The 16,290-nt window shown below is 38.4% G+C and overlaps 1 protein-coding gene across 1 annotated transcript in view; it reads left to right on the forward strand.

Annotated features, from left to right (window-relative positions):
- Nucleotides 1-16,290, forward strand: part of LOC126472697 (ubiquitin carboxyl-terminal hydrolase 34) — a 529,852-nt gene that overhangs the window by 441,070 nt on the left and 72,492 nt on the right. The window contains exons 44-47 of the mRNA XM_050099952.1: nucleotides 8,082-8,259; nucleotides 8,463-8,582; nucleotides 10,293-10,409; nucleotides 11,825-12,059. Coding sequence (XP_049955909.1) covers nucleotides 8,082-8,259; nucleotides 8,463-8,582; nucleotides 10,293-10,409; nucleotides 11,825-12,059 — 650 coding nt within the window. The remainder of the gene's footprint in view (nucleotides 1-8,081; nucleotides 8,260-8,462; nucleotides 8,583-10,292; nucleotides 10,410-11,824; nucleotides 12,060-16,290) is intronic.

Genomic DNA, 16,290 nt, shown 5'->3' on the forward strand with positions numbered 1-16,290 from the left:
CATATGTAGGAAGTAAAGATCACCCACCCCTTCTTTCCGTGTTGCCCTGATGATGGCAATGCACCTTTCTGTGAACTTCCATGAAACTAAAAGCATTTGGATGCCATCCCAATCCATAACTCCACTACCGTCACCTACTACAATTTGTGGAGATTGGTCAGAGGTTGTTTGAAGGCATGATCATCTCACTCTGTAAAACCCTAGACTTGTCAAATAGGACTGACGTCAGGTGATGGGAAAACACCCAAGGACTTTCATGTCTGTGAAGTATTTCTCGAATCATTCTGAGTAGTTGTGTGAACAAATAGTACATTTTCTGGAGGCATAGATTACCTATAGGGCCCTATAAATGCCCATATTTGTTTGTAAACCAGATAAAATACAGATCTGTTGCATGTCCTATTTAATTCCTTGTAAACATCCCATAGACAGAATACACTATGTGATCAAAAGTATCTGGACACCCCCAAAAACATATGATTTTCATGTTGTTGTTGTTGTTGTTGTTGTTGTGGTGGTGGTGGTGGTCCTCAGTCCAGAGACTGGTTTGATGCAGCTCTCCATGCTACTCTATCCTGTGCAAGCTTCTTCATCTCCCAGTACTTACTGCAACCTACATCCTTCTGAATCTGTTCAGTGTATTCATCCCTTGGTATCCCTCTATGACTTTTACCCTCCACACTGCCGTCCAATACTAAATTGGTGATCCCTTGATGCCTCAGAATATGCCCTACCAACCAATCCCTTCTTCTAGTCAAGATGCACCACAAATTTCTCTTCTCTCCACATACCTCCTCCTCAGTTATGTGATCTAATCTTCAGCATTCCTCTGTAGCACCACATTTCGAAAGCTTCTATTCCCTTCTTGTCTAAACTATTTATCGTCCACATTTCACTTCCATACATGGCAACACTCCATACAAATACTTTCAGAAATGACTTCCTGACACTTAAATCTATACTTTATGTTAACAAATTTCTCTTCTTCAGAAATGCTTTCCTTGCCATTGCCAGTCTACATTTTACATCCTCTCTACTTCGACCATCATCAGTTATTTTGCTCCCCAAATAGCAAAACTCTCATTTCCTAATCTAATTCCCGCAGCATCACCCAACTTAATTCGACTACATTCCCTTATCCTTGTTTTGCTTTTGTTGATGTTCATCTTAAATCCTCCTTTCAAGACATTGTCCATTCCGTTCAGCTGCTCTTTCAGGTCCTTCGCTGTCTCTGACAGAAATACAATGTCGTTGGAGAACCTCAAAGGTTTTATTTCTTCTCCGTGGATTTTAATTCCTATTCTGAATTTTTCTTTTGTTTTCTTTACTGGTTGCTCAATATACAGATTGAATAACATCGGGGACAGGCTACAACCCTGTCTCACTCCCTTCCCAACCACTGCTTCCCTTTCATGCCCCTCGACTCTTATAACTGCCATCTGGTTTCTGTACAAATTGTAAATAGCCTTTCGCTCCCTGTATTTTACTCCTGCCACCTTTAGAATTTGAAAGACAGTATTCCAGTCAACACTGTCAAAAGCTTTCTATAAGTCTATAAATGCGAGAAACATAGGTTTGCCTTTCCTTAATCTATTTTCTAAGATACGTCATAGGGTCAGGATTGCCTCATGTGTTCCACCATTTCTACAGAATCCAAATTGATCTTCCCCGAGGTCGGCTTCTACCAGTTTTTCCATTCATCTGTAAAGAATTCGTGTTAGTATTTTGCAGCCGTGGCTTATTAAACTGATAGTTCAGTAATTTTCACATCTATCAACATCAGCTTTCTTTGGGATTGGAATTATTATATTCTTCTTGAAGTCTGAGGGTATTTCGCCTGTATCATACCTATTGCTCACCAGATGGTAGAGTTTCGTTAGGCCTGGCTCTCCCAAGACTGTCAGTAGTTGTAATGGAATGTTGTCTACTCCCGGGGCCTTGGTTCGACTTAGGTCTTTCAGTGCTCTGTCAAACTCTTCACGCAGTATCATATCTCCTATTTCATCTTCATCTACATTCTCTTCCATTTTTATAATATTGTCCTCAAGAACATCACCCTTGTATAAACCCTCTATATACTCCTTCCACCTTTCTGCTTTCCCTTCTTTGCTTAGAACTGGGTTTCCATCTGAGCTCTTGATATTCATACAAGTGGTTCTCTTTTCTCCAAAGGTCTATTTAATTTTCCTGTAGGCAGTATCTAACTTACCCCTAGTGAGACAAGCCTCTACATCCTTACATTTGTCCTCTAGCCATCCCTGCTTAGCCATTTTGCACTTCCTGTCGATCTCATTTTTGAGACGTTTGTATTCCTTTTTGCCCGCTTCATTTACTGCATTTTTATATTTTCTCCTTTCATCAATTAAATTCAATATCTCTTAAGGATTTCTATTAGCCCTCGCTTTTTTATCTACGTGATCCTCTGCTGCCTTCACTATTTCATCTCTCAAAGCTACCCAGTCTTCTTCTACTGTATTTCTTTCCCCTGTTCTTGTCAATCTAATGCTCTCTCTGAAACTCTCTACAACCTATGGTTCTTTCAGTTTATCCAGGTCCCCTTCTCATTAAATTCCCGCCTTTTTGCAGTTTCTTCAGTTTTAATCTATAGTTCATAACCAATAGATTGTGGTCAGAGTCCACATCTGCCCTTGGAAATGTCTTACAATTTAAAACCTGGTTCCTAAATCTCTGTCTCACCATTATATAATCTATCTGAAACCTTCCAGTTTCTCGAGACTTCTTCTGCGTATACAACCTCTTTCATGATTCTCAAACCAAGTGTTATCTATGATTAAGTTATTCTCTGTGCAAACTTTTACCAGGCGGCTTCCTCTTTCATTCCTTACCCCCTCCATATTCACCTATTACGTTTCCTTTTCCTACTATCGAGTTCCAGTCACCCATGACTATTAAATTTTCATCTCCCTTCACTATCTGAATAATTTCTTTTATATCATCATACATTTCATCAATCTCTTCGTCATCTGCAGAGCTAGTTGTCATATAAACTTGTACTACTCTGGTAGGCATGGGCTTCGTATCTATCTTGGCCACAATAATGCGTTCACTATGCTGTTTGTAGTAGCTTACCCACATTCCTATTTTCCTATTCATTATTATACCTATTCCTGCATTACCCCTATTTGATTTTGTATTTATAACCCTGTATTCACCTGACCAGAAGTCTTGTTCCTTCTGCCACCGAATTTCACTAATCCCCACTATATCTAACTTTAACCTATCCATTTCCGTTTTTAAATTTTCTAACCTACCTGCCCGATTAAGGGATCTGACATTCCATGCTCCGATCCATAGAATGGCAGTTTTCTTTCTCCTGATAACAGTGTCCTCCTGAGTAGACACCGCCCGGAGATCCGAATGAGGCACTATTTTACCTCCGGAATATTTTACCCAAGAGGACGCCATCATCATTTAACCATACAGTAAAGCTGCATACCATCAGGAAAAATTATGGCGGTAGTTTCCCCTTGCTTTCAGCCGTTCGCAGTGCCAGCACAGCAAGGCCGTTTTGGTTAGCGTTACAAGGCCAGATCAGTCAATCATCCAGACTGTTGCCCCTGCAACGACTGAAAAGGCTGCTGCCCCTCTTCAGGAACCACACGGTTGTCTGGCCTCTCAACAGATACCCCTCTGTTGTGGTTACACCTACGGTATGGCTATCTGTATCGCTGAGGCACACAAGCCTCCCCACTAACAGCAGGGTCCATGTTTCATTGGGGGGGGGGGGGGGGATGATTTTCATATTAGGTGCATTGTGCTGCCACCTGCTGCCAGGTACTCCATATCAGCGACCTCAGTAGTCATTAGACATCGTGAGAGAGCAGAAGGGGCGCTCTGCGGAACTCACAGACTTCGAACGTGGTCAGATGATAGGGTGTCGCTTGTGTCATATGTCAGTACATGAGATTTCCACACTTGTGAACATACCTAGGTCCACTGTTTCCATTGTGATAGTGAAGTGGAAATGTGAAAGGACATGTGCAGCACAGAAGTGTAGAGGCTGACCTCGTCTGTTGACTGACAGAGATTGCCAACAGTTGAAGAGGGTCGCAATATGTAATAGGCAGACATCTATTCAGACCATGACACAGGAATTCCAAACTGCATGACTACGACAGTTAGGCAGGAGGTGAGAAAACTTGGATTTCATGGTCAAGCAGCTGCTCATTAAGCCACACATCATGCCGGTAAATGCCAAAAAATGCCCTGCAGGTCGTAAGGAGCGTAAACATTGGACGATTGAACAGTGGAAAAACGTTGTATGGAGTTGCGAATCACAGTACACAATGTGGCGATCCGATGGTAGCGTGTGGGTATAGCAAATGCCCAGCGAACGTCCTCTGCCACTGTGTGTAGTGCCAACAGTAAAATTCAGAGGTGGTTGTGTTATGGTGTCGTCATGTTTTTCAAGGAGGGGACTTGCACACCGTGTTGTTTTGCGTAGCATTATCGCAGCGCAGACCTTCATTGATGTTTTAAACACCTTCTTGCTTCCCAATGTTGAAGAGCAATTTGGGGATGGCGATTGCATCTTTCAACATGATTGAGCACCTGTTCATAATGCACGGCTTGTTGCGGAGTGGTTTCTTGACAATAACATCCCTGTAATGAACTGCCCTGCACAGAGTCCTGTCATGAATCCTACAATACACTTTTGAGATGTTTTGGAACTCTGACTTCGTGCCAAGCCACACCGACCGACATCGATACCTCTCCTCAGTGCAACACTCCATGAAGAATGGACTGTCATTCCCCAAGAATCCTTCCAGCACCTGATTGAACATATGCCTGCGAGAGTGGAAGCTGTCATCAAGGCTAAGGGTGGGCCAACACCATACTGAATTCCAGCATTACCGATGGAGGGTGCCACTAACTTGTAAGATATTTTCAGCCAGGTGTCCGGATACGTTTGATCACATAGTGTACATCCACTGCCGCCTTCTTGTCTAGTACCCTAAAGACAAGTGAGATGTATCACCTAATGTAATTTTTAGTGTTTTCATACTCTGCCATTGTTGTGTAATGTTAATCATCATCTAAGCAGCATTTTCTCATCATTTGAGTGTCCGTTGGAGATGGTCCTAGGCCCATGACGATTTTTGTATTCTATGATCTGCAGTAAGCTCTGGTTGACATGTGCAGGCAATGGTACCTGTACCCATTCAAAGATGGTGGTTCTTGTGGTACGACTACTTGTTTTTAGTTGTTCAGCATTGAATTTGAGAGCAATTTGCTGTTTTAATTAATTAATGTCGTATGGCTAGAGCCTCCCGTTGGCTAGACCGTTCGCCTGTTGCAAGTCTTTCGATTTGATGCCACTTCGGCGACTTGCGCATCAATGGGGATGAATTGATGATGATTAGGACAACACAACACTCAGTCCAAGAGCGGAGAAAATTTCCGACTCAGCCGGGAATCGAACCCGGACCCTTAGGATTGACATTCTGTCGCGCGGACCACTCAGCTACCAGGGCTGTTGTTTGTCCATCTGCTGTTACGAACCACAGTACTCACCCCCTCGGTCACATTGTTGGAAATGGCTGCTCATTCTGATGGCAGTGATTTCCAAATCCAGGTAGTAATGGCATACATTTGATGGAGGACACGAAAATCTCAGTACCAGCACGGCTCTGAGGATGGATAGTCCCATTTTTCTGGTACCCAACATCAAATAAGCTGAAAGGCGAATTTCTGATGACTGCCAGTTCAGGTGATTCAGGTGACATTCTGCTCACTCTGGCAGCAGGAATGCTGTGTCTCAACCACAATAGCTATCTGAAATTCAGTTTCTCGTGTGTGTATATGAAAGAGTGCAGCAAGAAATGGGAAGCAAAGGCACACACCAGGCGGAAAGAAACTCAATAAAAAATTTAAGATAAAGTAAAATACATTGGTGATGTACCAATTCTATTGTGGCAGCGTGTAATCTGCTGTTGGTGAGTGGGAATAAGTGTACCATGAAATTTCGGGTGAATTGCTATGTGTCAGTAGCTTTCTACCATGGTATTTTGGTACAGTGTATACAACTGAAGATGACCAGAAGGCAAGAAGTTACTGACTTCCTGCAATTCATCTAAAATTTCATCAAACTAGTATTTACCTACATTCAGGCCCTCCTGTGGCTTAGATTCAGGGACAAAGCCTAAGAAAATTTTGAAAAATGCTGGTAGAAGCTGCCATGTGAGTAGTCATTCTGCCTCAGAGGCCATTGTGTTATTGTTTGGAGTATTGAACGTTAATTATTTTTTATCATGGGGGAAATTCAAATTTAATATAGCTCATCTTTGAATGTAGGAGTTTTTCAAGTATTTAAAGCAATTAAAACAAATGTCTTCATATACACACACCATCAGAACTGACTGTTTTAAGAATCTTGCATTAGTTGACAAGCACAGTAAGTACAGTTTTACATTTCAGCATCTCCAGGTGATCTCATACTAGCATTTTATTGGCCACATAAGAAAAAATGAAAAATCCTGACTGTGTTCAGGTATGTGGTGCAGTGGGACTCACTTGTGATGTTGCCACTCACAGCCCACCTGCGCATAGTACCTAATTATGGCTGCCTGTATTTTAGGCGGCCGTGCTCTAACTTGATAGTCAAACAACGTTGACAGATGTAGGAGACATTACACAAGAAAGATTTTCTGCAGTGATGGCAGTGCTTGTGGTCTGCACTTTGTACGGATTACTTTTGCTGGAAATGATTCTTTGCAGATGAATTGTATTGTTTACAATGTTAAAAAATAATCTAATAAAGTACCCTGTATAACCTCTGTCTTGAATATATGGATTGCTCTGTGTCAAGTTTATTTCCTTTAAATCAAGCGGTATACTTTCTCAAGACAAAATGCAACTTTCTTGGATGAAAACACTATATTCATTAGAAAGAAAATATACTTTGAAAGACAATCATGTGATATAGCGTAAGACTCGAACATGAGTTGCTGTACAATATGTAAATGCCTTAGTGGCCCCTGCTGCCATTGTTTCTGTTGGAACATTTTGATAGATGTTGTGAGTTCTCTCTGCTATCATTGTTTGCAGTGTAACAGTAATTTCAAGTGTCCATCATTCTAAATTTAAGTCCATCTGAATTACTAAACATAAATACTACTACTCGCAAATCCCTGAGCGGCGGGGCCACTTTATACTTTATCCATTATATGCTGAAGCATATTTGTTTTGATTTTTATAATAACTAAGCTTAGCAGTAATGATATTAATCCCCCCCTCCGAATTTCATTTCTGGGGTGCAGCTTGCATTTGAGGTTGGCTTACATGTGAGTAAATATGGTATGCACCTGAGAGGTTTTAAAACTCTCAATACGGCTCAATGTTTGTTATGGACATGGTCAGTAACCCAACATCCGTAAACTGGTGATTAATTAGCAACATGATCTGTAAACATGTGCACACTAAGTCAGAAACAAAATATCAATGTTCTGAAAAAATAACTTTATTTTGCTGGAGTATTACATTTTTTGTTACCACTCAGTCTTTATTTTCTTATTCACAGTTGCCTTCTATCCCTTTCCTTTCCATTGCTGCATGAATGTTATCGATCCATGCACATTAACACCAAGGCAACATCAGGCCAGGTCCATATCCAGAGTGATAAGTGCTTCACAGCAGTATATTTTTGAAGAAGCAGAAGAAGAAGAAGAAGAAACTAATTCATTGCGTGTCTAGAGGAGGTTATTACAATGTGACTGCAGCAACAGTTGAAAATTATGTTACTGCTCAGCTTGGTTACTACAACTCTCACGTTTTGTAATGTTCCTGATCACTGTTGATCAGATCACCTCATGCTCAGATTTTTGAGTGATTTTGGTTGTTGTGATTGTGTATAGTGATTAAGTTTACTTGATGTAGGGTAAAAAAATTAATTTGAAAGCTAATTCTGTGAGGTACGTAATTGTTGCTCATGATTCTCTTGTTACAACTTTCTCTGTGACCAGAACATGTGAATCATCTGCTGTTGGGGGAAGAAGAAGAAGAAGAAGAAGAAGAATAAAATATGCTGTATTTAACCTAAATCTTTTTTATGTCTTATCTAGGGCAGATCATGAAGATCAGGACGTTGTTATGTTCAACCGTACAATGCTTCCTGCATATTATGGGTTACTTCGTATGTGCTGTCAGCAATCTCGAACTTTCACGAGGTCACTAGCCAACCATCAGAACTTACATTGGGCTTTCAAGAATATTACACCACATCCAACACAGTATAGTGCAGTGAGTTACTTTTAGCTTGTAGATTCTGTTCTCTCTCTTTAGATTTTGGGAATAATTATTATATTTTTATTAAGTGCACCTATATTTTATATTCATGTTATCCACAAAGATCCAGTCAAAAAAACTAGGACTGTTTCTGCATGTGATAGTTAACAATTTAGAACAAATTTATTTCTCTTATTTCTCCAATGTATTACTTCCAGGCTGTTGATGAGTTGTTCAAGTTGATACAACTATTTGTAATGAAGTTTCCGGATAGTACAGAACAAGAGCTACATGAAATTAGTGCATTCCGCAGACAAACCTTGCAGCTTTACTTACAGGTTTGTAGTAAAAGTTCCTGACATTCAATTTTACCTCATTGTTATTATTATTATTATTATTATCATCATCATCATCATCATCATCATCATCGTCAACATCATTTCAATTGTAGCTGTTAGGACTCCAACCCTCACATACTTCCACATCGCTGCTTACATTAACGGTAACCTCAAACTTTTTGCCTCTGACACTGTTCTCTATAATGAAGTACTGTCTGAAAGAAACTGCACAGAAGATGTAGTGGTGCTCGTAGATCTTAGGGCAGACATTTCAGAGCCCACATTTAAGATATTTTTTGCTTGCAGTGATCATTCCTGTCATATCCTTGAATACTGACCCACTAGACACCCTATATAAGCTCGAAAAATTGAAAAGAGCTGTTTGGTATCTAATATGCTGAAATATCATGAAGTTATTTGTTACACTTCACAAAACAAATGAAAACTATTTTTGCAAATTATTGAACATTTGCAGTTTTTGTTTTTGTTGTTAAATATTTACCTTATTTATTAGTTCTACAACAAGCTACAGAATAATTTATCAGTATATTAACAGTTATAACCTGAAGAAAATACTCACAATGTGATCATAGAGATCAGTGGAATGCTCCCTTCTTAAATTCCTGAGTGTGTTGTAGTTATGCTGAAGGGAAAATACCACCCCCATCACTGTCAGAATCTGATACTGAATAGTCTTCTGTAGCACCACTCGAACTATCACTGCACCCTCCCAGATGTATAATTAAATTTCAATGTCTTCTTCCACAATCTTTTCATCTTTGGCTGTTTTCTGATATCACTTGCAGGGCTGTTGACACTATTCTTCCAGATCTTGCTTGTCACCTGACCGACAACTTCAAAAGGAGGTTTCTAGCTTCAGAGATGTTGAATTTTTTGTTGTTTGCAGCAACGTAATTTTTTTATTTGTGCCCATGCCTCTGCAATGACATTGAAAAGCAACAGTGATATGGAGGAAGTCGAACGATTCCATGCCCATGCCATTTAGCAGGCTTGTCAGTTATGTATGTTGGAAGTGTGGTTTCTTTTATGCAACAATTTCGAGCAATTCATTCTTTTCAGACTTCTGAAATCCACTTTTTGTCATTTTACCTACTGAATAATATTGTCTTTTTTTTGTTGCCAAAGTTGGTGTATTTTCATGAAAAACAGAGTTGTGTAATGTGTTATCCATAATGATCACTGATGGACTTGTAGATTTGTCGTAAATGACATCTCAAACCACTTTTGAAAAAGTACATTGTTTATCTCTTTGTAATAATCACCCATCTCCTTTCAAATGAATCATTAACAAGCAGTTTGGCATGAAACCATCTGATATCCCTTAAAATTAACCTTGCCAAATCCATTCCTAACCATGCTGACCATGCAAAACCGCGGGACAAGGCATCAGCCAAAGAAAGAAAGCAAGCAAGCTTGTATTGTATATCTGACATTAAGATTCGTGGTATGCTCATAATACAGGAATGTGAGTTCAATTTATATTCATTTATGTTTCCCTTTTTGATTTACATTTTGCGTAAATTTCATCCTGATTTCTTGATGGTGCTGCTATTTCACAAATGCATGTGTATTTAGTGCCATATGCATAACATTAAGTACTACTTGGTCCTTTAATGTTCATTTAATTTTTAGATAAAATGTTTATCATGAATGTGTGTGATTAAAACTAATCTTATACAATTAATGCAGGTTCTGGATGGACGCTCTTGTTGGACAACTCTTATAATGGCTTTCCGCACACTCATAGACAGCGATGATGATCGTTTGTACGTTATTTATAATGGTGGATTGCAGCTGGCGTTTGAGGTAAGCCTCTGCATACAACTTCCCCTTACTTTGCTTACTATAGGTTGTGCATTTTAGTCAATTATTCACACAGAGGTCTTAAGTTACACAGTTGCAATACCCAGTGTATATATGTTACTTCTTTGTTCCACATAAAAACCTAAGCACAACAGTCTTGAGTACAACTTAGAATACCGAGACACAAATTTCCTTAAAAAAAAAGTAAACACAAATTTCCTTAAAAAAAAAAAAGTGGCATCATCTGTAAATAATATGACTTGTCTTGCAAGACCTGCCAATTCCCTGTATTAACATGTGAAAAGAAGCTGTGTGGCCTCACGGATCAAACACTTTGTCTTGCTGACTCAAATTATTTGGACTTACATGAATGTACTTTAGTAGTAATCTGTGAAAATCACTTACTTTGTTTTTAATATAATAGAGGGAAACATTCCACGTGGGAAAAATATATCTAAAACAAAGAAGATGTGACTTACCAAACGAAAGCGCTGGCAGGTTGATACACACACAAACAAACACAAACATACACACAAAATTCTAGCTTTTGCAACCAACAGTTGCTTCATCAGGAAAGAGGGAAGGAGAGGGAAAGACGAAAAGATGTGGGTTTTAAGGGAGAGGGTAAGGAGTCATTCCAATCTCGGGAGTGGAAAGACTTACCTTAGGGGGGAAAAAAGGACAGGTATACACTCGCATACACACACATATCCATCCGCACATACACAGACACAAGCAGACATTTGTAAGGGCAAAGAGTTTGGGCAGAGATGTCAGTCGAGGCAGAAGTACATAGACAAAGATGTTGTTGAATGACAGGTGAGGTATGAGTGGCAAGATGGGAACTTGCCCTTCAAGTGTATCCTCTCTTCTCGTTACCCGCCAGGCCTCAACCTCTGCTAATTTCAAGTTGCTGCCGCTCATACCTCACCTGTCATTCAACAACATCTTTACTTTGTTTTTAGTTTGATTCCATTTACTGAAGAAGAAAAAAAATATGGAGCAAATTTTGCAGAGAATTGGATGTGGTTTTCTACCAGAATTGATAGGTTTCATAAATTATTTTATATCTGTGAGCACTTTGTTTCTCTGGAATGTGGAAAAACAAAGAAAATGGAAAAATGTAACTGCAACTACTAGTGACTAAAGAAGTGTCAACTACATATAAAATATACAACTAGTCAATTGTTAACAGTCCTGTGAACTAATCTGTTTTGCATTACTGTTACATATTTTTTACCTGCTGGCAAGTCTATAACTATTTCATTGCAAGTTCAATAGTCTTCTGACTGACTCATTCACACAAAGTGTATGCAAGACTGTCCTCTATGTGATGTTATACTAGTTGACAGTAACTTTACCTTTTCAAGCTCACAAAACTGTATTTAGGTATTAATGTGTTTCTTCTTTTCTTACAGGCATTACAGACATTGCATACAATGTACCATGAAGCAACAGCATGCCATGTACTTTCTGATCTACTAGAACTTCTTTCCCTACTGTGTGATTTTTTGAAGTGTGTGCGCATGTGCCGTGAACCGCGGGATATTCGGACGTTAATGCTGCAAGTCAAAGAGTGGGTGGAAGTGCTGCGCAAGATTTCTACATTGCTGAATACCTATAATCCACCGGAGATGAGGTCACTCTGCATAGGTAAATTTCTGGACAATTTTTCATTTATCTTCTCAGATTTCTTATGCTAATAACAGTGAAAATTTCTAAGGAAAGAAAAGTTTTGTTTTCTGAACTTACAAGCATTGAAGGGCAATATTGAGGTCCAGTTGTACATAAATACAGATCTTGAAATCATATTAAAAGAACTGTTCCTGCTCAAACACTTTCCTTACAATTATAGATGTTTACATTATGTGAAAAAAAACCTTCTGTATACCCTTCTGTTTTTACTGTATTAACTCCATAGTACAAATATAGAAGTCTGATAAAAATCAAGTCCCTCTGATTTCCCGCAGAATCTCTGTTGCACCCATGGTTAAGTGAAGTGTATGATATGGTGTGTGAAATATTTATAGATCAAAATAGAAAAAAAACACTTAGTGATCATACATCTCCTGTTGAAGGTTCAGCTAGTACACACAATCAGCCCAAATGAAGTGGTAATGTCCTAACATTGTTAAATAACTTTGTAATTAAATTTTGATTTGTGTAATACTGCACAATTTCAAAGATAAAAACTGATAGTTAGTTTATATCCTTTTGTTATGTGTGCTATATTTTCAATAATTATTGTATATTATATTGTAATTTTGAGATGATATATTTAGAATAATGATGTTAATACTTACTAACTTCAGCAGTTTGCAAATATCCATCAGACAGTTTAAAATGTATTGATCTTGATGACATAATGAAAACTACCAAGGCAAAAACTTTGTTGTGATGTCTGTTATTCCCTTAACTTACAGATTCATTTGTTTGTGTTACTTCATTTTTGTGATTTTGGTAATTTTTTAAATTTAAATCAGTGCAGAGCTTTTAAAAATAATTCAGTGAATTGTTTATCCTGTGGTCAGTACAGTTCCTAAAATCATAAGTTTATGAATAGAATGTGTGAGAGTTTGTACCACTTTTGCCATTGACATCATAGTCAATTCCTGCACCTGTAGGCTACCACATGGTATAGATATCTTCATTAGTTCGTTTGATATCTGGATAACCGCAACGCCGTATTCTACCTGTTTACATATCTCTGTATTTGAATACATATGCCTGTACCATTTTCTTTGGCGCTTCAGCGTATAATGGTTAAACAGGAATGACTAGAGGACAAATGTAAGAATATAGAAGCATATATAAATAGGGGAAAGGTAGATACCACGTATAAAAAAATTAAAGAGGCCTTTGGAAAAAAGAAAAGCTGCTATATAAATATCAAGAGTGCAAATGGAAAATGAGTACTAAGCAAAACAGGAAAAGCTGAAAAGTAGAAGGAATACATTCAAAGGCTAGACAAGAGAAGCATACTTGAAGGCTATATTGTACAAAGAGAAGAGGATGTAGATGAGAATGAAATAGAAGATATGGTACTGCGCAAATAATTTGATAGAGCACTTAAAGACCTAAGTCAAAGCAAATCAGTGTACACAACATTTCCTGAGAACAAGTGATACCTATAGGAAAGCAAGCAATAACAAAACTATTCCAACTGGCATGCAAGACATATGGGACAAGCTAAATACCTTCAGACTTCAAGAAAATTATAATAATTTAAATTCCAAAGAAAGCAGACACTGTTTGGTGTGAGTAGTACTATACCAACAGTTTAATACACCATGTTTGCAAAATACAAACACAAATTATTTACAAAAGAATAGAAAAACTAGTAGAATCCAACCTTGGGGAAGATCAGTGTGGATTCTGGAGAAATGTACAAACACGTGAGGCAGTACCGACTCTTGACTTACCTAAGGAGGTAGGTTAAGGAAAGACATCCATGTTAATAGCTTTTGTAGATTTGGAAAAAGCTTTTGACTGGAGTGCACTTCTTGAAATTTTAAACGTAAGCAGGAGTAAAATACACGAAGGGCATGAAAAGGAAGCTCTAATTGAGATGTAAGTGAAAAATGGTTGTAATCTATCCCCAATGGTATTCAGTCTGTGTCTTGAGCAACCAATAAAGAAAACCAAATAAAAATTTGCAGAAGGAATTGAACTTCAGGGAGAAGAAACAAAAACTTATAGTTTGCCAATAACTTTGTAATTCTGTTAAGAGTCTGCAAAGGGCTTGGAAGAGCAGTTGAACAGACTGGACAGTGTCTCAAAAGGACACAAGACAAAAACAAAAGCAAAATAAGGTAATGGAATGTAGTCAAATTAAATCAGATGATGCTGAGGGAATTAGATTAAGAAACAAGGCACTAAAAATACTGAATGAGATTTGGTATTTGGGCACTAAAATACCAGATGATGACTGAAGTAGAGAGTATGTAAAATGTGGACTTGCAATGGGAAGGAAATCGTTTCTGAAGAAGAGAAATTTGTGAACTTCAAATAAAGTGTCAGGAATTCTTTTCTGAAGGTATCTATCTGGAGTGTAGCCATGTATGGAAGTGAAATGCAAATTATAAGCAATTCAGATAAGAAAAGAATAGAAGCATTGGGAATGTGATGTTAAAGAAGAATGCTGAAGATTACAAGGATACTGTGGTACTGAATAGAATTGAGGAGAAAATAAATTTATCTCATAATTTGGCTAAAAGAAGAGATCAGTTGATAGGACACATTCCATGACATCTAGGGATCACCAATCTAGTACTGAAGGGAGGTGGGGGGGGGGGGGGGGGGGGTAAAAACTGTAGAGGGAGATGAATGCATGAATACAGTAAGCGGTTTCAAAAGGTTGTAGGTTGCAGCAGCGTTCCAGAGTTGAAAAGGCTGGCACAAGATAGAGAAGCATGGAGCACTGCAGCAAACCAATCTTCAGACTGAAGATAACAACAACAATGTGAAGTGTAATAACAATATAGGCTCAGTCATAGATAAGGCAGGTGGCAGACTACAGTGCACTGACAGAATACTGGGAAAACACAGTCAGTCTACAAAGGAAACAGCTTACAAATCACTTGGGCATCCCATATTAGAATATTACTTGAATGTGTGGGATCCATACAAAGAAGGGCAGCATGAATGGTCACAGGTTTGCTTGACTCATCAGAATGTTAGGAAGACCTAAGTTGGCAGACTTTGAAGAGAGGTATTGCTCCTCTATGAACTATGAAGACAGAATCAGACTAATTCCAACATGGACAAAGTCATTTACTCAGTCATTCTTACCTCTTTCCAGACACAGCTGGAACAGGAATAAACCCAATCATGTGGATCTGTGCTAAGTACCCTCTGCCATGCACTTCAGTGGTTTGCAGAGTGTGTTCGTAGATGTAAAAGTATCTTGTTATTGGGGGGGGGGGGGGGGGGGGGGACAGTTTCAAATTTGTCCCTCCCCAAAAAGATAGGTTCCTCCTTCCTGATGTGATGGAAAGAGGCTGATTGGAGCCAGGTACAAATTCTAAAGAGGTGTTACATGAGTCTCCTTCATTCATGACTGACTGTTCAGCACCAATGTGTTGCACACAGTCCTCGAGTTTTGCAACTCTGGTCAGACCTATTCAGCTCCTTTCTACAACAGTCTTTAAGCATTTTTCCATAAATTGCATTATTGAATGTTTATCTAATAGTACGATGTCCTCACAGGCAAACCATTTAGGAACAAAATATACAGTGGCCATTTTTTAACCTCTTGCATGTCAAATACATATTTAGCTAACTGTTTGTATCGCCCAAACATGTTACAGACCATTGTTTTCAGAGTTAAGTCTTTCCATTACCAATCCATACTGAAATATCTAAGTTTCATAATCATTGCTTACTTGCTCCAAAACTCTGTGCTCACATCTCATATTTTCTAAAAGAGGATGAGAAATTCACAAGATTGTTCTTCAGTTTAATGTCAGAAACAAAAACTATGTACATGCACTTTTGTCATCGTTATTTTATGGACAGAAGTTTCAGAAGACCCACTTCACATACAATTTATCTTCCTTTTATTAGTTTTTTTCTTTTTTTTCTTTCTTTTTTCAAGTTAAAACACAAGACTTGATTGCATATCACTAATTGAGATGAGCTGCAAACGATCTGACATCATATGGATCATCATGATATAGCAGCATAACTTCAGTAGAATTATATCCCGTGACCAATAACATCATTATACACAGAATAAGAATAGGCTTTAAAAATGGCATGGTTATCAAGATGTGATCCCAGAATAGTCAATAAAACAATGCAAAAGAAAAGATTGGAATGCAGCATGCTTAAAGTCATGAAACCTGTATAATCATATAATACGTAAGATATTTATAACACATTC

This window comes from Schistocerca serialis, chromosome 1, assembly GCF_023864345.2.
Source record: "Schistocerca serialis cubense isolate TAMUIC-IGC-003099 chromosome 1, iqSchSeri2.2, whole genome shotgun sequence".
NCBI lineage: Eukaryota > Metazoa > Arthropoda > Insecta > Orthoptera > Acrididae > Schistocerca > Schistocerca serialis.